Source organism: Phyllobates terribilis, unplaced genomic scaffold (assembly GCF_046119375.1).
Source record: "Phyllobates terribilis strain yellow unplaced genomic scaffold, ASM4611937v1 Scaffold_4__5_contigs__length_816908805, whole genome shotgun sequence".
Taxonomy (NCBI): domain Eukaryota; kingdom Metazoa; phylum Chordata; class Amphibia; order Anura; family Dendrobatidae; genus Phyllobates; species Phyllobates terribilis.
In genome coordinates this window covers 6,308,727-6,331,262 of record NW_027362764.1, presented here as the reverse complement: position 1 = coordinate 6,331,262, position 22,536 = coordinate 6,308,727, and the positions used below count along the sequence as shown (strand labels likewise).

The 22,536-nt window shown below is 53.3% G+C and overlaps 2 protein-coding genes across 2 annotated transcripts in view; one reads left to right on the top strand and one right to left on the bottom strand.

Moving 5' to 3' along the window:
* Positions 1-357: 357 nt before the first annotated feature.
* On the bottom strand, positions 358-12,163 carry LOC141264790 (tubulin delta chain-like). The gene is given in 12 exon segments (XM_073677098.1): positions 358-2,130; positions 2,256-2,397; positions 4,848-4,923; positions 5,140-5,235; positions 5,316-5,501; positions 6,228-6,369; positions 8,375-8,506; positions 8,860-8,921; positions 9,621-9,716; positions 9,908-10,008; positions 12,048-12,106; positions 12,109-12,163. Coding segments are annotated over 12 exon segments (1,368 nt in total). The 5' UTR covers positions 12,149-12,163; the 3' UTR covers positions 358-1,894.
* SETD2 (SET domain containing 2, histone lysine methyltransferase) overlaps positions 11,964-22,536 on the top strand; it is a 58,488-nt gene continuing 47,915 nt past the window's right edge. Inside the window, exons 1-2 of the mRNA XM_073677097.1 lie at positions 11,964-13,789; positions 21,112-21,168. Of these exons, the coding sequence (XP_073533198.1) occupies positions 13,755-13,789; positions 21,112-21,168 (92 nt within the window). The 5' untranslated portion in view covers positions 11,964-13,754. The remainder of the gene's footprint in view (positions 13,790-21,111; positions 21,169-22,536) is intronic.

Below are 22,536 nucleotides of genomic sequence, written 5' to 3'. Positions count from 1 at the left end.
CCACCGGCCGGCCACTGACTAATGCGGGGCCACCACCGGCCGGCCACTGACTAATGCGGGGCCACCACCGGCCGGCCACTGACTAAGGCGGGGCCACCACCGGCCGGCCACTGACTAATGCAGGGCCACCACCGGCCGGTCACTGACTAATGCGGGGCCACCACCGGCCGGTCACTGACTAATGCGGGGCCACCAACGGCCGGTCACTGACTAATGCGGGGCCACCACCGGCCGGTCACTGACTAATGCAGGGCCACCACCGGCCGGTCACTGACTAATGCAGGGCCACCACCGGCCGGTCACTGACTAATGCGGGGCCACCAACGGCCGGTCACTTACTAATGCGGGGCCACCAACGGCCGGTCACTGACTAATGCAGGGCCACCACCGGCCGGTCACTGACTAATGCGGGGCCACCAACGGCCGGTCACTGACTACTACGGGGCCACCAACGGCCGGTCACTGACTAATGCGGGGCCACCACCGGCCGGTCACTGACTAATGCAGGGCCACCAACGGCCGGTCACTGACTAATGCAGGGCCACCAACGGCCGGTCACTGACTAATGCGGGGCCACCAACGGCCGGTCACTGACTAATGCGGGGCCACCACCGGCCGGTCACTGACTAATGCGGGGCCACCAACGGCCGGTCACTGACTAATGGGGTCTCCTCATGACCCAGAGAGCTCCCCACCTCCCTGCCTTCCGCCATCACTCCCTGTTCTGACCTCTATAAGCAGCAGGGCGGACGGGAAGCTAAAAAGTCCTGATCCCTGGAGACATAAGTGACCCTCTTATCCAGGAATGATTCACCACACAAGACCACCACGGGCGCTGATATCATCTCCTCTACTGCCCTTGACCACTAGGGGCACTATTATCCCCTTTACTGCCCTCGACCACTAGGGGCGCTGATATCCCCTCTACTGCCCTGGACCACCAGTATCAGGTACAGTCACTACCAAAAGTCCGAAGCTGGGGCTAGCACACTCGTTAGCGGGGCAGCGGTCAGAGACCACCAGGGCTTTTTGAGTTGGTGGAGCAGCGGGGGACCCCGGCTCATCCGTTACTGATGGGTTGTTCTGATGGCCCCATACACCTCAGATGTAAGGAGTCTAAACCCCCCGATTTCAGCGGGATTTGCCGACACTGATGTTTGGGGGTCTCCTGACTCGTGGAATCGGGACGACACGTGATTGTGGCAGCGGCTCTCGGAGAGCACAGTTGTGTTCCTGTGTGTGGCGGAATCACCTATGTAATGTGTATGTCACCTAATCTGACAGCAGCATGATGTCGGGACAGAGCTCCTGATTCCAGCGATGTGTCATTTACTGAGCTGCTTGCTGTAGTTTTATCAGCAGGAGATTATCACTAGTAACCCTGTTGCCATGTAGTCCTCTATATTCATTCTGTATAACCCCGTCCCCCATCACTGATGCTCGCTTTCTGCCTATGCACAGTGTACACAGAAGGCTGCCAATCAGGTATTTTATCACAACTGCAGCAAGCAGGTCAGTAAGTGACACTCTGCTGGAATCAGGGTCTCTGACCCCACATCATGCTGAAGAGACCGGGGCAGCAGCGAAGACACAGCTCTGGACCTGGGGAGGGTAAGTAAGGCTCAGATTATCATTTTTCACATCACTGAGGCAGTGGGTAAAAAATAGGTGAATGCGGGCGACCGCTGTAAGGACCGACCATCCTGAGACCCCCAAAGATGAAATTACCATTAACCCCTTCTCTGCCCTAGATGAATGTGTGACTGCAGCGGCCATACGGGGAGGGGGGGGTCACCCAGCTTTCCTGGACACAGACGTAACTAAAGACTGGACATAGGGACCATACACCCCCGGTGGTCCCTGCCGGCGTCAGACCTGCGATGTGGTGTCACAGTCACGGGACCCCCAGACCCCTGTATTCCTCCACCATCGAGTTCAGGGTATCGAAGGACATGTGGAAGTGGTCGTCCTCGCAGCCGTACCCCCGGTACCAGTGCAGGTACGCTCCGGCGTCGTACATCGCCCGGGCCTTGGACACGACGCCGCTCATCAGGTCGGCAGCACTGGAGTGATTGGCGCAGACAGTCAGGGAATGGCTGTGACACGAGGGGTCCAGAATATTCTGGGGGTCTACGAAAAGATGACACACAAGACGTGAGCGAAACACAACGAATATGGCAGCAGCTCGGGGTCAAACTGCACAAGTGCAATCAAAGAACAGCGCCGTTATCTGTAATATCCTGAGCGGCACTCACCTGTCCAGCAGTGGACGGAGGAGGGGGTCCACGGCACACAGCGGTACGCCTGCCGCAGCCTCAGCAGCACCGAGTCCCGGGACAGCAGGAAAGAATAGTCCTGGGAGTTACGAGCCACCGCCAAGACGGACAGACTGTGATGCTGGGGAGTGTTAAGGGGAGCAACAGATCGTGCTGACGTAGTGCGGGGGAGGGGACGTGCTGCCGAGTAACCTGCGCTCAGGAGGACGGGAAAGCTGAGTGACCGCCTGATATCCATAAACAGCTAAGAAGAGGCAGCACAGTGCAGTGCCGCGGGGGAGGAGACGTGCTGCCGAGTAACCTGCACTCGGGATGACGAGAAAGCTGGATGACCACCCGATATCCACAAACAGCTAAGAAGAGGCTGCACAGTGCAGGGTCGCGGGGGAGGGGACGTGCTGCCGAGTAACCTGCGCTCAGGAGGACGGGAAAGCTGAGTGACCGCCTGATATCCATAAACAGCTAAGAAGAGGCAGCACAGTGCAGTGCCGCGGGGGAGGGGACGTGCTGCCGAGTAACCTGCACTCAGGAGGACGGGAAAGCTGGGTGACCGCCTGATATCCACAAACAGCTAAGAAGAGGCTGCACAGTGCAGGGCCTCGGGGGAGGGGACGTGCTGCCGAGTAACCTGCACTCAGGAGGACAGGAAAGCTGAGTGACTGCCTAATATCCATAAACAGCTAAGAAGAGGCTGCACAGTGCAGGGCCTCGGGGGAGGGGACGTGCTGCCGAGTAACCTGCACTCAGGAGGACGGGAAAGCTGGGTGACCGCCCGATATCCACAAACAGCTGAGAAGAGGCTGCACAGACTGTAGTAACCCCGCACGTCACCGCTCATTTTCAGTATCTTTGCTTTAGTTTAGTTCGGGGACTTGCAGCAAGAGATCAAACGATCACAGGTACAAGTCCCCGAAGAGGAACTACAGAATATAGTGGGGAAAAAAATAAAAGCTTAAAAAAAGATTAAAAAGTTAAATTATATATATAAAAAAAAAAAATTGAATAAAAATATCCGCATAGTTGGTATCTCCATGTCCATAAAAAAAATAAACTCTCCGGTGAAAGCCGTAAACAGAAAATGCAAAAGCCAAGAATGCAGATTCAGCTGCCGAAACTCCTCCAAAAAATGCAATAAAAGATCAAAACCTGATACGATCCCCGGATGATAGCAATGAAAGCGTCTGCCCGGCCCTCAGGATGCAAGCGCTCCGCAGCTCCGCTGACGGGAAAGTAAAATCCGCAAAATATCAGGACAACAAAGAATCGCTCCGCAGCTCCGCTGACGGGAAAGTAAAATCCGCAAAATATCAGGACAACAAAGAATCGCTCCGCAGCTCCGCTGACGGGAAAATGGAAACCGCAAAATATCAGGACAACAAAGAATCGCTCCGCAGCTCGGCTGACGGGAAAATGGAAACCGCAAAATATCAGGACAACAAAGAATCGCTCCGCAGCTCGGCTGACGGGAAAATGGAAACCGCAAAATATCAGGACAACAAAGAATCGCTCCGCAGCTCGGCTGACGGGAAAATGGAAACCGCAAAATATCAGGACAACAAAGAATCGCTCCGCAGCTCCGCTGACGGGAAAATGAAAGCCGCAAAATATCAGGACAACAAAGAATTGTTATTATTTTTTTTAAACAAAATTTCAGAATTTGTTTTCAACATTTAAGAGAAAACTCGCCCGCTCTTTTCACTGTACTCGCCCGCTCTTTTCGCTGTACTCGCCCGCTCTTTTCGCTGCACTCGCCCGCTCTTTTCGCTCCACTCGCCCGCTCTTTTCGCTCCACTCGCCCGCTCTTTTCGCTCCACTCGCCCGCTCTTTTCGCTCCACTCGCCCGCTCTTTTCGCTGCACTCGCCCGCTCTTTTCGCTGCACTCGCCCGCTCTTTTCGCTGCACTCGCCCGCTCTTTTCGCTGCACTCGCCCGCTCTTTTCGCTGCACTCGCCCGCTCTTTTCGCTGCACTCGCCCGCTCTTTTCGCTCCACTCGCCCGCTCTTTTCGCTCCACTCGCCCGCTCTTTTCGCTGCACTCGCCCGCTCTTTTCGCTGTACTCGCCCTGATGGGGAGAATCGGGTTTTCTGGATCATTTTTATGGCACAATAAACACCGAAGAAACAAAACCCAAACACCAATGGCGGCATGGGGCCGATGTCATCAAGTGGAAGGGGAGGAAATAACGCGAACGTGCAAAGACAGAATGTGGAGACCGGGGCTTATACTATAATTACTATAATGGGCAGATTATCAGAGACGTGTTCACACCTGACGCCGGACACGCAGGCTTCTCCACATCACCAGATCCCGGCCGAGCTCGCAGGATTTATTCCCAGTGGATTCCACGTGATAAGTGGCCGAATGCAGCTCTGGATGTGACTGGAGTATGACACGGACTTATCACTTATCTGTAGATGTTCTCAGTGTTGTAGCGTTACACTGTAACACGGGGCTGTGCTCCAGTCACACCCAGAGCTGCGTCCTCAATATTAATATTTAAAGTAAAATTATGATTATTTTAGAAAGTTAGAAAGAATAAAAAGTTTTATATTCTAGCTCCAGGAAAGGATACAAGCCGGCCGTGTGGATCGGCTCGGGGGATGGTCTGCACCACGGAGCTCGTCACTTTGTCCCAGGAGGCCGTTCCCCTGTGGATACAATGAAACGATAAGGAACCAGTGAAATAATCTGCAGCCGCCTTCTTCTGAGCAGATTACCAGGGGTCCGCTGTTAGGACCGCCTGCACTCGGCATAATACTGAGGATCTGTTGTTGGAGATCTTCTTGACCTAATTTAAGGCGGTATCGCCGCCCGAGGTGGGAGCGGAAATTAGATACATGTATTTCAGTAAAGCCACCCCTCACCTGCTGCAGACCAGGGATGTGTGGAGGAACTTCATGGTGGGCATCGGACATAGACAGCGGATCAGCTCCCAGGGCTCCAGGCCTACGCTCACCGAACTGATGTGACACAAACGAGACGTCACTCCAACACACCCAATATTTCATCACCCCGCACAGGACCTTTAAGAAGACTGCACCTTCTGGTCCTCAGCGAATATACAGGACAGAAGAGCCCTGCTAGACAGGAGGCAATGTGCGTGTTCATAGAGGTGAGGGAGACGGATGGCTGAAGCCCAGATGCAGTGAGTGTCTTCCTTTCCACCAAGGAAGCCGCTCTCTTCATTACCTCATCATTCTGGAACAGAAGGACCCCGTCACAGAACCTGATATGTTAAAAAAAAAGTTATTGCAGATTGCAGGGCTGAATGAGACCCCATGGCGGTACCTAAAAAAAAAAAAAATTACTTCTCTGATCTTGTAACATTACCTAACCAGTGAAAGACTACAGTACATAAAGGAGTGAAGCTATGACAGCGGCATTGGAAAGGACGCAATGGTGATACCTAGAACATTTATTATGTGCTCTGACCTTGTAGTACCTAAATTAGTACAGGGACTGCCGCAATTACAATAAGCCTGCACCTAAAACAGCAAAAACATGATTGTAGTTATGCAGATGACACCACTGCAGAATGTAAAACATATCAATGGCTGGAGCACTGGTCAGAACCCCTCTACGGTACCTAAAAAAAGTGAATAATTGTTCTAACCTTGTAATATTACTAAAACCAGTGAATAAACAACTGCAACTGTAACAGCAAACGCACTGTAGTAACCAAAACAGCAGCTGTGCAGATGACTACTTCAATAGGTAAAGGAGTGAATCTATAAATGCAGCATTAGTCAGGACCCCAATGCAGTACCTAAAAAGTAAATAATTACTCTAACCCAAACCAGTGAATAAATGACTGCAGAAGTGACAAACTCTCTACAATACCCAAAACAGCAAATATATGATTGTAGCTGTGTAAATGACCCCACTGCAGTATGTAAATTACTGCAGCACAGGACAGGAGCCCATTGCAGTACCCCGATTCATATTGTGTTACCTTTGCATCCAGGCCAGGCAGAGCAGCGAGTTATAATGCTGGAGCGGAGAGTCGCCCGTCTCGTGTGGCGCCGCGGCGACAGATAAAATATACCCAGCGGGATATGCATCTCTTATCTCTTCACATAACCGAGAGCCCATCCCTAAGGGGCAGAGCAAAGGACATCCTGATTTATTACATACTGTGCAGTCCAAGAGATTGTCCTTTCTTAAAGGGGTTTCCTTAAAAGGGATTAATCACTGGAGCAACAGAGCAAAGCGCTCGGCTGAGCGATGCACCCTTCCCGCTGTGCTCAGCTCTCGTCAAAAAAATGCACAAAATAGTGGTGTACAGCCAATCACTGCCGAGGATCCTCCACAAGACATCCAGATGGCTCCCAGAGGCAGGGGGCTCCCAGGGGCAGTGGGATTGCAGAGGCAGAAGCAGGGGGATTGCAGAGGCAGGGGCTCCCAGGGGCAGTGGGATCGCAGAGGCAGTGGGATCGCAGAGGCAGGGGGTTCCCAGAGGCAGGGGGATCGCAGAGGCAGTGGGATCGCAGAGGCAGGGGGTTCCCAGAGGCAGGGGGCTCCCAGGGTCAGGTGGATCGCAGAGGCAGGGGGATCGCAGAGGCAGGGGGTTCCCAGAGGCAGGGGGCTCCCAGAGGCAGGGGGATCCCAGAGGCAGGGGGCTCCCAGAGGCAGGGGGCTCCCAGGGGCAGGGGGCTCCCAGGGGCAGAGGGATCGCAGAGGCAGGGGGCTCCCAGGGGCAGTGGGATCGCAGAGGCAGGGGGCTCCCAGAGGCAGAAGCAGGGGGATCGCAGAGGCAAGGGGTTCCCAGAGGCAGGGGGCTCCCAGAGGCAGGGGGCTCCCAGGGGCAGGGGGCTCCCAGGGGCAGAGGGATCGCAGAGGCAGGGGGCTCCCAGGGGCAGGGGGTTCCCAGGGGCAGGGGGTTCCCAGGGGCAGAGGGATCGCAGAGGCAGGGGGCTCCCAGGGGCAGTGGGATCGCAGAGGCAGGGGGCTCCCAGGGGCAGAAGCAGGGGGATCGCAGAGGCAAGGGGTTCCCAGAGGCAGGGGGCTCCCAGAGGCAGGGGGCTCCCAGAGGCAGGGGGCTCCCAGGGGCAGAGGGATCGCAGAGGCAGGGGGCTCCCAGGGGCAGGGGGTTCCCAGGGGCAGGGGGTTCCCAGAGGCAGGGGGGATCGCAGAGGCAGGGGGATCGCAGAGGCAGGGGGTTCCCAGAGGCAGGGGGCTCCCAGGGGCAGGGGGATCGCAGAGGCAGGGGGATCGTAGAGGCAGGGGGCTCCCAGGGGCAGGGGGATCGCAGAGGCAGGGGGCTCCCAGGGGCAGGGGGATCGCAGAGGCAGGGGGATCGTAGAGGCAGGGGGCTCCCAGAGGCAAGGGGCTCGCAGAGGCAGGGGTCTCCCTCCATACCCCATTGGCCCAACCAGCAACAGGTGCCCAGATGTCAAACAAGACGCCTGACGCAGCGTCTGTGTGTCTGGCTGTGTCAGTGTGCGGCTGACAGGTTTCAATGTCCGGCTGTACAGACGTACATCACACCGCCCGTCACACTGCCCGTCACACCGGCTCTGAGGCTCAGCAAGAAGAGAAAGAACTTAAAATAAAAAAATCTCCTTTATTCTGTTTCTTTCTAGAAAAAAAAATGTAAAAAGTCAGAATATTTACAGTAATTGTTATTGCTGCATTTGTAACAAACTATAAAATGCGGCATGATCCGCCGCAGAGCGAACCCTAGAGACCACTACAATATAGACGGCGGAGCCGGAGACAATGTGATCAAAAAGACGCACAAGCAAAATAGTATCTGTATGATGCGGTGCATCGCTGATCCTGCTCCGAGTGCTCAGAGCTGAATACACCAGCAGGAGCTGCACTCACAGTTCTCCAGTGGCGCAGAGAGCAGAGATCTGGAGGAGAGCGGAACTGGAAGTCGAAATACAAAAATGATTAGAAACTTTGGAGCTTTCTACAGAAAGACAAAGACGAGAAGCCGCCGGCGTCGCCGCTGCCGGTCATGGTGGCTCATCCTAGAACATAAAGGGGGGACTCCATTGTCCATTCTGCTGCTGATTGGCCATTTCTTGTTCCTACTGACTGCCGATGCTGTGAGCGTAGGTGGTCTCCATACCGCCCCCTTATTACGGGACATACCGGATCCGGTGCCGCCACACAGGCTGTGCAGCATCACCGTGCCGCTGTAACAGTCCCGCCGCTCCAGCTCCCTCCGGAAAGCCTCCATGGTGGCGTCCAGCAGACTCGTCCCTGCGCCGCTCCCTCCGTATCCTGGTAATAAAGCGGAGATCGGCTCATGTCGCTGCCATAGGAGGAGCGCTGCACTATTACAGGCACTATGAGGTCACACGGCAGAGGGGGCCCCGAAGCCGAGCTGTGCGTGGCCCCTGCTCTGTGATGGCCCGAGACGAGGGCCACAGCAACACGAGCCGCCGGCATCGGAGGCTGTGATTTATAATGGTGCCGCAGTGTGAACGCTGTCCTATGGAAACTGCAGGACACCAACAGCTCCGTCCCCACAGACTGCAATGCAAGTCACGTGCGACCACGGCCTCTGTGCGACAGCAGCCTTCGTGCGACCGCAGGACCGTACATAGTACGCAGCCCCCCTGCAGTCTTCTTACCATATGCCCAGTTGTTGCCTCTTCCTCGCTGTCCCACGATGACATTGGAGTCCCTGAAGTATCTGGATGAGAACAGACGGACACTGGTCAAAGCTGCAGGACGGGTAATGCAGGGAGCGGCTGTAGCGAGATCTGATCATTATGCCCCCGCTTATTAGGGAATCTCACCCCTTATTGTCCTAATAAAGGTCCACGGAGGTGATATAGGGGGAGACGCCATTCTGGACTTATCGCCATGTAACGAGTGACTTCCTCTGAGAACATAAGATGACGACATACGCGCCCCCCAGGACACACAACCGCCCCCCATGACGCAGGCATACCCCCCATGACGCACGCGACCCCACCCCCTAGGACGCACGCGCGCGCGCCCCCCCCCAGGACACGCACGCGCCCCCCCTAGGACGCTCAGACAACGGTGAAATGACGCTCGGATCACGGTGAAAAGACGATGAAATGACGCTCGGATCACAGTGAAATGACGCTCGGATCACGGTGAAAAGACGATGAAATGACGCTCGGATCACAGTGAAATGACGCTCGGATCACAGTGAAATGACGCTCGGATCACAGTGAAATGACGCTCGGATCACAGTGAAATGACGCTCGGATCACAGTGAAATGACGCTCGGATCACAGTGAAATGACGCTCGGATCACGCTCGCAGCAGAGTTTGAGTCGAGGGTTATTTGCATACAGCATCCGATTCTCTACGGCTCCCCAGGCCCCAGGTGGTCAGCCATCGTGGGACCCCTACTTACCCCCTTTTCACTTGCTGACGCTGTTTTCGGATGACTTTAGGCTCTGTGTCCACACAGATGGCGTTAATGAGTCCATCGCGGGAGAAATACGGATACCTGTGAGAGACGAGAACGCAGCACGGCTCAGGTCATCTGTACTGTACATGTGATCACTGGAAGCCCCTCCTATTCAGAGCCTGAATACCCGTTCTCCCATAAATCGGCTGCTAACATTAGGGGGCCGCGGCCATTCTACATAAAGGAGACTTATTAGAAAAAAAACAGGCACAAGGTGGCGGCCATCTTACCGGTCAACGTCGGCGAGGTTGCTACTGAGGATTTGCCACCATTCCTGTCCAATCTGGTTGCCACATTGTCCAACCTGGAGCCAGATCAGTGACATTTCCGGCTGGAAAAAAAAACAACAAAACTGATTAATTCCCAAAGATTTTGGGGTAAATGGAGCAAAAACTGTAAAATTCTGAAGTGTCGTAATATCGAAGAGTCAGGATTGCTGGACGGGCAACAGAACAGGAACGTGAAGGAAGTGCAGCAAATATACGCAGCGTTTTCTACAGCCTCTAACCCCTTCAAGCTCCATGACGTATATGGAGCGGGCTCAGGAGCCGTGACAGACAGCCGGCGTCTCCCGGTAAGAGCAGTGAACAGAGGAAGCATGGAAGTCAGGGCGCACCAACATAACCGTGATGTACTGATAGGCTGCCATGAGATGAGGGCCTGACGGGGTCCATGGAAGCTGGGGACCTACTAACGGCATCCATGGCAGCTGGGGACCTACTGACGGCGTCCATGGCAGCTGGGGACCTACTGACGGCGTCCTTGCCAGCTGGGGACCTACTGACGGCGTCCTTGCCAGCTGGGGACCTACTGACGGCGTCCTTGCCAGCTGGGGACCTACTGACGGCGTCCTTGCCAGCTGGGGACCTACTGACGGCGTCCTTGCCAGCTGGGGACCTACTGACGGCGTCCATGGCAGCTGGGGACCTACTGACGGCGTCCATGCCAGCTGGGGACCTACTGACGGCGTCCATGGCAGCTGGGGACCTACTGACGGCGTCCATGGCAGCTGGGGACCTACTGACGGCGTCCATAGCAGCTGGGGACCTACTGACGACGTCCATGGCAGCTGGGGACCTACTGACGACGTCCATGGCAGCTGGGGACCTACTGACGGCGTCCATGGCAGCTGGGGACCTACTGACGCCGTCCATGGCAGCTGGGGACCTACTGACGTTGTCCATGGCAGCTGGGGACCTACTGACGTCGTCCATGGCAGCTGGGGACCTACTGACGCCGTCCATGGCAGCTGGGGACCTACTGACGCCGTCCATGGCAGCTGGGGACCTACTGACGCCTTTGATTGTTGCCATCTTGACCCAGCTGTGAGGCCGCAGGCTGAGCTCTATAGAGGGCCGCGATTAACAGCATATTGAAGGATGCAGTACAGAAGACCGCAGCGTCCAGTCCCGAGGGGGTCGAAAAAATAAAGAGAAATGTAAAAAAGGAAAGAACAAGGTTTTTGCTGTTAATGGCCGTTTTTCACTTACCGCCGCCCCCCAAAAATACAGTAAAAGGCGATAAAAATGTTCCATGTGCCCCAAAATAATCCAGCAAACCCCACAGCTCGCCGCGGAGAAGACGAGGTGAAACGTAAGACGTGGCGAGTCTTAGAGAATGGCGGCAAACGTCCAGAATTGCTTTAAGTCGCTAAAATATGCAAAGAAGGTGAGCGGAGAATCCGGCTCTCGGCCATCATTACCGCACAATCACATTTTTCCACCATTTTATGGCATTAGGAATTTTCCCCCGTTTCTCGGTACATTCGATGGTAAAATGAAAGGGGCCATTCACAAGTACGACGCCTCCCGCAAAAGTAAAAAACATCAGAGGAAAAAATAAAAGTCACAACTTCAAACATAACAGTTCTCTGTGTCCATCAGGGGTTAATACCGCGCCGCTCACAATTTTCAATCTATTTATGCTACAAAAAAAAAAAAACACAAGACAGAATAAGTAAATGTTATTGATCTGTTCCCATAACAACCAATCATATTTCCATCACTGGCTGCTGTAACACCTGCTTCTGCATTGTATGAATAAAGTTTATTGAAAGACAGAAAACGGAGTCCATAGCAACCAATCAAAACACGCTTTTCATTCCCTAGTCTACAACGGCAGCATAAGAGCTGGATTCTGATTGGTAGCTGTATCCAGGCGCTTTAGTAGTTTTCATTGCGTATACATAAAGTTTATCGAAATTGTTCGTGACCAATCAGAACGCTTCTTACATTTTCTAACCGAAGGGCGAAAACTATGAGCTGGCGTCTGATTGGTTGCTGTAGGTAACGGGTCCAGCACTAGATGAGAGCGGCGGCTGTGTGAGGCCCGGTGTGGGCGGCCGCGGAGCTCCGGGAGTCGCGGTCTCACCTGTGTGCGGGGCCGTGCGCTGTCCTCATCGCTGGGGGTGCAGTCTCCTCCCCTCCCCGTGTTACAGTTGTGACTGGAGGAAGTGGATGAGTTTGCGCCATTTCCGCTCCGTGTTCTGGGGGAGGAGGAGCCGAGCAGCCGGAGGCCGCAGAGCCGCGATCCTGCCGGGAAACCCTGCACCTTCCTCCGGCCTAATACTGCCAACTTGTCCCCGCCGTGTCTGCGGCCCTGACCGCTCCGGGACAAGCCGCGGCCTGTGGTAAGCGCGCAGCCCGGGACACTCTCCAGGTAGGCGGCCTTCCTAGTAAGCGAGAGCCGGGGACGCAGAGGAGTGAGAGGCCGGAGGGAGAGCAGCGGCATCATGGCCTGAGGCCCGGGGAGAGCGGAGGACGGAGCCGCCGCCATTGTCCATCCGGTCTGCAGCCCAGAGTCACTGCTGGAGGGGGGAGCCCTGCTAAAGTGTGTGCACCCCGGGAAGCCCTGCTAAAGTGTGTGCACCCCGGGAAGCCCCACCGGCTGCTGAAGGGAGCCCTGCTAAAATCTGTGCACCCCCAAGGAACTGCTGGAAGGGAGAAGCCCTGCTAAAGTCTGTGCACCCCAGAATCTCCACCGGCTGATGAGAGGGGGCCTGTACCCCAAATCTGTGCACCCCTAAATTACTGGTGGAAGGAGAGAAACTCCTCTAAAGTCTGTACCCCAAATCTGTGAACCCCAAAGTCACTAATTGATGAGAGGGGAGCCCTGCTAAAGTCTCTGCATCCCAAAATCACTGCTGGAAGGGGGGGGGGGGTGCCCTGCTGATGTGTGCACCCCAAAATCTGCATCTACATCCCAGGTCTGTGTAACTCCAAAGTCATCACCGGCCGATGAGAGGGGAGCTCTGCTAAAGTCTGCACCCCAAATCTGTGCACCCCAAAGTCACCGACTGATGAGAGGCGAGCCCTGCTGGAGAGTGTGCACCGCAGGTCAGTGTGTCCCAAAATCCCTGGAGCCCTGCTGAGATCTGCACCCCAAGTCTGTATTCCCCAAAATCACCTCACCTCTACACCTCAAATCTGTGCACCCAAAGTCACCACCGGCTGATGGAAGGAGAGGGAGTCTGCACCCTAAAATCACTGATGGAAGGAGGGGAGCTCTGTTAGACAATACTTCTGCACCACAATATCTAAGCGACCCTACTGTGTGCCCCCCCAAAATCACCAGGACCATTGTCAGATTGTATGAGAAGGTGTCCGGCACCCTGCTATCTGGAATTAACACTTTTGCAAGCACCTCAATTATCTGGAACTCTTTTACCCCAGTACCTTAAAGCTATTTGAAGTCCGCTGCACCCAGTCTGTAGAGGCTTTCTGTCTGCACCCCGATATTTGCCATTGACTTTCTTCACCCTCTTGAAGCTGCAGCATCCCTCTGAAGGCATCTTTCCTGCACCCACCCCGTCTATCTGAGGATTTCTGTGAGCACCCCGATATCTGGAGATCCTGCACCCCAATATCTTTGGATCCTCTTATCTGGAGTTATTTTCTGCGTGAACCCCAATATTTGCCATTGACGACATCTCTAGTATCTGTTCTCCCGCTGGGTCCCTGTTTCCCGGGGTGCCTGGTGATTGAACCATCTGAAGTCATCTCCTTTCCTGCACCCCCATCTCTCTGGAGCCGCTCCCCCACCTCTCCACAGGCTGGATGCCTTGCTCCACCACTGACAATGGGGGATTTCTATGATCCAGAACACCCGACTGAGTAAGTATATCTCACCTGTCTGTCAAAGCCGCACCCCAAAATGCCAAGCGGCCTGCCCCTTCCATATCACTCCGTGATTCACCTTTGGGGGTCGCAGTGTTCTATGGAGGGAGGTGCACTCATGTGATGGCATATATATGATGAACCCCGCCTCGACATGTGTATGACAGTTATCTCTGAGCCGCACTGCACCTCATCTCGGCTCCATTCCCATGTATTCCTAATTATCTGATATCTACTACAACTCCCAGCATGACTTATCAGCCTTCTGGGACTTGTGGTGACCCACGGAAGCATGTGAGTGTCATCAGATTGTCCTGACAGAAAGGTATGAGTGTAAGAAGTGGCCCACGGTCACCTGTAATACCCTCTATGTGATGCGAGGAGAGTGTGTACAGAGTGCCATAGATGTGATACAACATGTCCTATAGGGGGCGCTCCTCATATTTACTTAGTGACATAAGCTTTGGCTTATCCCGCTGCCCTCAGTAGATAAGGTGCAGATGCCAGCGGTCGTCCATCCATGTATGCCGCCCTCCTGTTAGGAGGAGTAGTTGTCGGAGGTCAGGCTGGGTAATCTAGCTGATGTGAACGGGGGTTGATATAGGAAAATAATGGCCCTATATAAGATATAATGGCCTTCAGATCAGGACACCAAGGATAATCACATTTATAAATGTATCTATGGGGGGTGCTGTGTAATACCTGGTGTCATCGAGCCCCCTCATCCCATTTATGACATAAACACAGCGTCTAGGTTATGTGGTGGGTACCTCGGTTGTCGGCACCTACAGAATTCTTGGTGTTTTCTGTTGCCATCTATGGGAGGTTTTGTTTGCCTGCAGTCTCTGGTGAGATTTCTCCCCCCCCCCAGCTTTGCTCCATTACAATGGGTCTGATACTTGGCACATACGTATAAATATGATCATACACTTGGGGATCGGTGTAAATGTGGGGCTGTAGTAATTGTGGCTCTACCCAGACACGTATACGACGAGGGCTGCCACCGCTTTACCAGGGCTCTCACGTCCTCTTCGGTGCACCCAGCATTGTGGATAGGATTTTGTGAAGTGACGTCCTCACGCTGCCGAGGAAATCCACAGAGGAAATGGCCCGATGCTGTTGAGTTGAAAGCCGCCGCCTGTCAATCAATGTGGGCTCTTATTGAAATACTTCACGCTTGCTGTCTGTAGTTTACCAGCAACAGTTTGGAGCAGGATTTTCACCATCGTGGTCCTCCCCTTACAGTGCAGCGTGGTCCTGTATATATGTGACTGGCTATAATTGCCTAGGGACCTGAGTGCAGGTACCGCTCCAGTCTCCTCTCGGGTTCTCCGGAGTGAGCGCGCGCCTCCTGTCCTGGCGGCAATCTGCCGATACATCTCCGTCTGCGCCTGTCACCCCCTGATGAGGACGTGCCGGGACCCCTCACTCATTGTGTAGTGACTCTGGCTATGTGAATTTGCGGCGTTTTTGTTGCGTGTGTTTTATTTTTGTTTTTGTTTTTTCTGTGCAGATTTGCCACAAAAACTGAAGCATTTCCTTGTGACAGCAAAGTAATGCGGCTCCTGGGGTCTCGTGCACACTGTGCTTATCTTGCAGTTTTCATTTTTGTAGCATTTTTCACCTATTCTAATAAAGGGGAAAGATGCCTTAAAAAAGGGCCTGTTTTTCTTGCCAACACATCAGTATTTACAGCTGATTTTTCTGCTGCCAATATTGACCTTGTGCACATACACACTATGGGGAACTTATTAACAATGGTGCTTTCATGTCGCTTGCCCTCTAACTTGCATAGACCCCGGCAGTTTTGGAGCTGATACTTCTCACTGCTGAGTGTTTGCTTCAGTTGTATTCCCAGATCTCTGTCCTGATGCTTTGTCACACAGCATGGACTCATCTGGACTCCAGAGTATTATTCCAGCAATAATCACCTGACAACAATAACAGATCCCATGTGTATCCCTGCGTACGGCTCAGTTCGGAGAAGGATTTGCACCTTTGCATTTGTCCCTTACCTGTCGTCAGTCTGCGGCACAGTGGCCATCGCTGTAGGATAGGTGATAACCCCCCAGCAATGCAGTGCCCACCCTGAATGGAGCATGTGGACCCCCGGAGATGGCAGAGTACAGCGTGCTCGACTGCTGCTCTGCACACGTGCACTGCGGAGCCCATTCATAAGCTTTCATGCATTTCTTTTTCCCCTTAAACCTGTGTGTAGTGTCGGTGTGTGATTATACCGCCCTATCACTGTCTTCTCTGCTATCCAGCGTCGTTCTGCTCCTCCTCAGATTTTCCCCAGGTCATTGCGCTCTGTGTGACCTGGAAGTGTACGCCTATAGAGTGGGGCGCCATAGGCGTACATTGTAAAAGGGTCCTCCGGATCATGCATGGAGTGACCTGAAGAGCGGCGACGTCGCTCAGAAGAGAACTGCACTGGTTACCAGAAAGGGGGCGGTATATTAACGCACTGACGCTACAGTACATACACACATCCACAGGTTTAGGGGAAAAAAAGAAAAAAAGTTTACCCCTGAGTAAATTTTTGGCAAGTTGCCTGACCCTTATAGTGTGTAATGTACACACCACTAGGATTCAGCGCTGCTCGCCGGTCCCAGCAGTTACAAGTATGTGATTTACATAGTTGCGGCTATGTGCCGACTAGTCTCAACTACTCTGTAGAATCCATTGAGGCCACGTTCACACGTTCAGTATTTGGTCAGTATTTTAAGTGGTGACGTGTTTCTATTATACTTTCCCTATGACTTCCTCACCTGGTTTTTGCTACAAGTACTGATGTAAAATACTGAACATGGCCTGAGAGAAGTGTCTGAGACTCCAGTCAGCACATGACTGCAGCTATATAGAAGTTTCTGGAACCGGCAAGCGCAGCTGAATCTTTGCACTGTGTACTTTATAGACCGTTAATAATTTCCTCAGACAGCCCCTCTAAGAATGGTAGAGATCTCCGCAGTCAGACCCCAATTGCTCGGATGGTCATCAGCTATTCTGGGGATGGGTGAATACTTGATCTCACTGGACTACCTCTTTAAGCTTAGAAAAACGTTGTAGCCGCACCTGCTCTGTGCAGTGAGCGCTACGCGAGACCTCCCCTGAAGGGCCGCACCTGCTCTGTGCAGTGAGCGCTACGCGAGACCTCCCCTGAAGGGCCGCACCTGCTCTGTGCAGTGAGCGCTACGCGAGACCTCCCCTGAAGGGCCGCACCTGCTCTGTGCAGTGAGCGCTACGCGAGACCTCCCCTGAAGGGCCGCACCTGCTCTGTGCAGTGAGCGCTACGCGAGACCTCCCCTGAAGGGCCGCACCTGCTCTGTGCAGTGAGCGCTACGCGAGACCTCCCCTGAAGGGCCGCACCTGCTCTGTGCAGTGAGCGCTACGCGAGACCTCCCCTGAAGGGCCGCACCTGCTCTGTGCAGTGAGCGCTACGCGAGACCTCCCCTGAAGGGCCGCACCTGCTCTGTGCAGTGAGACCTCCCCTGAAGGGCCGCACCTGCTCTGTGCAGTGAGACCTCCCCTGAAGGGGCGCACCTGCCCTGTGCAGTGAGACCTCCCCTGAAGGGGCGCACCTGCCCTGTGCAGTGAGACCTCCCCTGAGGGGGCGCACCTGCCCTGTGCGCTGAGGCCTCCCCTGAAGGGGCGCACCTGCCCTGTGCGCTGAGCGCTACGTCAGACCTCCCCTGAAGGGCCGGTGCTGGGGTCACACGGGCAGTTCTCGATGCACGTTCCTCTGTGCTCCCGCCATTACTGGGTGAGGACTCTGTTCCATTACAGCAGGCAGAGATCTTGGCAGTGGTGAGGATCACAAGCTCGTTGGGACCATTGATTGCAGTGATTAGGTTCAGATTCATCACGATGAATGACTCTGTGGCAGTAAATCAGTCCATTCAGTCCCAGATCCCACAGTTGGGGTTGGCGTCCTGGCTGCACACCACAGTAGATAGAGACCCTAGAGATCTTGATTTGGGGGGACTACCTTTTAAGGTCTTTTTGCACAGAGGGACCATTGGCACGATATGACCGCCAATCGGCAGACCAAAGTAAACGATGCGCACTCACCGATCCATACCAGACTGCACTAGACTAGATCGCTCCGCGCACAGGCCGCCATTGTTCTTGCGAGTGATGATTACAGAGGACGATGCGCTGCCGAGAGCGACGATCTTTTATGCTGCACGGAAGATCATTTCATCCAATGAGCGAGCGTTTCGCTCATTCATCAGGTGCTCGGCAGCCTGTTTATATGGCGAGATAATCGTGAAATGAGTTTTTAGCCATGCACGTTAACGATGATCTTGCAGTGTAAAATCCCCTTTAGGGTCCAGGCCGTCGTGCACTTTGATCTGGGTGATATTTTTATGTATAACTGATGAGGGTCAGACGGCTTTGGGCCGGGGGGAGAGTTGTTTGTCCAGTCCGGGGTGGACGCTATCAGTTGGGTCGGGGTTATGCATGTAAAGGTCGACTTTGTAGATTTGCCAAAGACATCTTGCTGTCACTCGGGGGTGGGGCGTTTTAGTCTGGCGCCTGTGAATGATGGCTTTCAGGCTTGTAGTCCTTCCCTGCACTGCCCGGATGGGTCCGGCACTCGGATCTTGCCGCTTCGCTCCTTGGCCGCTTTGTTAGGTGCCTCGCGTTCCTGAGCAGCGGTCAGTGAGGTTTTTAATAGTTTGCTCCTCTGGGAACCACTCGGGGTTCTCCCAGGACTGGTCCGACAACCGGATCTCTGGGCCGTCCATGGATGAGCCGAGATAAATGTCCATTGTAGATCACAACAACGGCAAACATGGCTGCCAGTCATGACCCAAATGCTATGGGCAGCTGTCAGGGAGAGACTTTGTGCTGCCTGTATGTGGCGCCTCTATGGAGAGCGAAGTGTTAAACACTTATTTGTACCCCTCACCCTCCGACTACTGGTTGTGTATTCTGGGGGTTGTAGTCCTGTAGGGTCGGCAGAGCACTGAAGAGCCGTCCTGATGATCTCTCGGTCACAGCCACTCACTGTAATAACTTCATCCTGAAGTCAGGGAGACCCCCAGTATCATTACAGTATGGAGGGGCCGCCTATACTGGGGTGTATGCATACATGTATTTCCTTCCTGATAAAGCTCAAATTACCGGCTCCCCCTGTTACCTGGGCATGGATGGAGGTAATACATGATACGCATGTATCCTGACGAGTATGAACTCCCCCCGCTTATTACAAAATCTCCAGCTGTAACGGGGGCCAACGTGACCCCATAGACATAGGATAATGGTCTGCCTAACCCACAGCAGCAGCTGAATATCAGATGTGACTCAGTGAGGTGGCAGATGGGAAGGAAAAAGGATCGAACATATTTAATTTCAGCATGCCCCATCCATTTCTCCCTTTTGAAAATCTCTGGCAGCGACTTATCCCCCCCAATTGCACCTTGTAAAAACCACCCGCTCTGCTGAGCCCAGTGTGAATAGCGGGATCGGGAGTCATCCCTCCAAACCCCAAATATTAGGCCTCCTGTGCCTCCCTGTATATGGCTGAGCCCGGAGCTGAACTCCCTACAAACCCCAAATATAAGGCCTCCTGTGCCTCCCTTATACAGCTGAGCCCGGAGCTGAACTCCCTGCAATCCCCAAATATAAGGCCTCCTGTGCCTCCCTTATATGGCTGAGCCCGGAGCTGAACTCCCTACAATCCCCAAATATAAGGCCTCCTGTGTCTCCCTGTATATGGCTGAGCCTGGAGCTGAACTCCCTACAAACCCCAAATATAAGGCCTCCTGTGCCTCCCTTATATGGCTGAGCCCGGAGCTAAATTCCCTGCAAACCCCAAATATAAGGCCTCCTGTGCCTCCCTGTATATGGCTGAGCCTGGAGCTGAACTCCCTACAATCCCCAAATATAAGGCCTCCTGTGCCTCCCTGTATATGGCTGATCCCGGAGCTGAACTCCCTACAAACCCCAAATATAAGGCCTCCTGTGCCTCCCTGTATATGGCTGAGCCTGGAGCTGAACTCCCTACAATCCCCAAATATAAGGCCTCCTGTGCTTCCCTGTATATGGCTGATCCCGGAGCTGAACTCCCTACAAACCCCAAATATAAGGCCTCCTGTGCCTCCCTGTATATGGCTGAGCCCGGAGCTGAACTCCCTACAATCCCCAAATATAAGGCCCCCTGTGCCTCCCTGTATATGGCTGAGCCCGGAGCTGTACTCCCTACAATCCCCAAATATAAGGCCTCCTGTGCCTCCCTGTATATGGCTGAGCCCGGAGCTGAGCTCCCTACAATCCCCAAATATAAGGCCTCCTGTGCCTCCCTGTATATGGCTGAGCCCGGAGCTAAATTCCCTGCAAACCCCAAATATAAGGCCTCCTGTGCCTCCCTGTATATGGCTGAGCCCGGAGCTGAGCTCCCTACAATCCCCAAATATAAGGCCTCCTGTGCCTCCCTGTATATGGCTGAGCCTGGAGCTGAACTCCCTACAATCCCCAAATAAAAAGCCGCCTGTGTCTCCCTGTATATGGCTGAGCCCGGAGCTGAGCTCCCTGCAATCCCCAAATATAAGGCCTCCTGTGCCTCCCTGTATATGGCTGAGCCCGGAGCTGAACTCCCTACAAACCCCAAATATAAGGCCTCCTGTGCCTCCCTGTATATGGCTGAGCCTGGAGCTGAACTCCCTACAATCCCCAAATAAAAGGCCTCCTGTGCCTCCCTGTATATGGCTGAGCCCGGAGCTGAACTCCCTACAATCCCCAAATATAAGGCCTCCTGTGCCTCCCTGTATATGGCTGAGCCCGGAGCTGAACTCCCTACAATCCCTAAATATAAGGCCTCCTGTGCCTCCCTGTATATGGCTGAGCCCGGAGCTGAACTCCCTACAAACCCCAAATATAAGGCCTCCTGTGCCTCCCTGTATATGGCTGAGCCCGGAGCTGAACTCCCTACAATCCCCAAATATAAGGCCTCCTGTGCCTCCCTGTATATGGCTGAGCCCGGAGCTGAACTCCCTACAATCCCCAAATATAAGGCCTCCTGTGCCTCCCTGTATATGGCTGAGCCCGGAGCTGAACTCCCTACAAACCCCAAATATAAGGCCTCCTGTGCCTCCCTGTATATGGCTGAGCCCGGAGCTGGATTTCCTGCACGGTGTCCCTTACCTGTCATCAGTCCATGGCGGCCTTCACCATATAGATCAATGCCGGTTCGCCCCTCAGGTCGCTGCGCAGCCATTAGCACTGCTATAGTAGGGCTGTGAACAGTTTTTTGCACTCTTACCCTTTACATCATGCGGCTCGTATTCTTAATGTGTGTGTATTTGTCTTTTCAGGGCAGAAAAAGATGATGATTCAGAACAGGAGGAATCGCAGAGGCCTCCTGACCAACAGTAAATGCACTTGTTTGTGACTATACATATATGTAACTATATCATTATCTGCAGTCTCTGCTCCCCCCACCCCGGTACACGAGGGGAAGGGGACCGACTCCACAATGAAGGCCCTGCTGCGTCTGATAACGGACTGTGGCTTCAGTCATCCATATGTGTAGCGATGGGGCGTTATTATTTAGCTGTTTTTTACCCAGCATGTAATAACCTTAGAGACTGCACCCCAGAGCTGCACTCACTATTCTGCTGGTGCAGTCACTGTGTACATACATTATATTACTGATCCTGAGTTACATCCTGTATTATCCTCCAGAGCTGCACTCACTATTCTGCTGGTACAGTCACTCTGTACATACATTACTGATCCTGAGTTACATCCTGTATTATATTCCAGAGCTGCACTCACTATTCTGCTGGTGCAGTCACTGTGTACATACATTACATTACTGAACCTGAGTTACCTCCTGTATTATACCCCAGAGCTGCACTCACTATTCTGCTGGTGCAGTCACTGTGTACGTGCATTACATTACTGATCCTGAGTTACATCCTGTATTATACTCCAGAGCTGCACTCACTATTCTGCTAGTGCAGTCACTGTGCACATACATTACTGATCCGGAGTTACATCCTGTATTATACTCCAGAGCTGCACTCACTATTCTGCTGCTGTTGGAGTCACTGTGTACATACATTACATTACTGATCCTGAGTTACACCCTGTATTATACTCCAGAGCTGCACTCACTATTCTGCTTGTGCAGTCACTGTGTACGTGCATTACATTACTGATCCTGAGTTACATCCTGTATTATACTCCAGAGCTGCACTCACTATTCTGCTGGTGCAGTCACTGTGTACATACATTACATTACTGATCCTGAGTTACACCCTGTATTATACTCCAGAGCTGCACTCACTATTCTGCTGGTGCAGTCACTGTGTACATACATTACATTACTGATCCTGAGTTACATCCTGTATTATACTCCAGAGCTGCACTCACTATTCTGCTGGTGTAGTCACTGTGTACATACATTACATTACTGATCCTGAGTTACATCCTGTATTATACTCCAGAGCTGCACTCACTATTCTGCTGGTGCAGTCACTGTGTACATACATTACATTACTGATCCTGAGTTACATCCTGTATTATACCCCAGAGCTGCACTCACTATTCTGCTGGTGCAGTCACTGTGTACATACATTACATTACTGATCCTGAGTTACCTCCTGTATTATACTCCAGAGCTGCACTCACTATTCTGCTGGTACAGTCACTGTGTACATACATTACATTACTGATCCTGAGTTACATCCTGTATTATACTCCAGAGCTGCACTCACTATTCTGCTGGTGCAGTG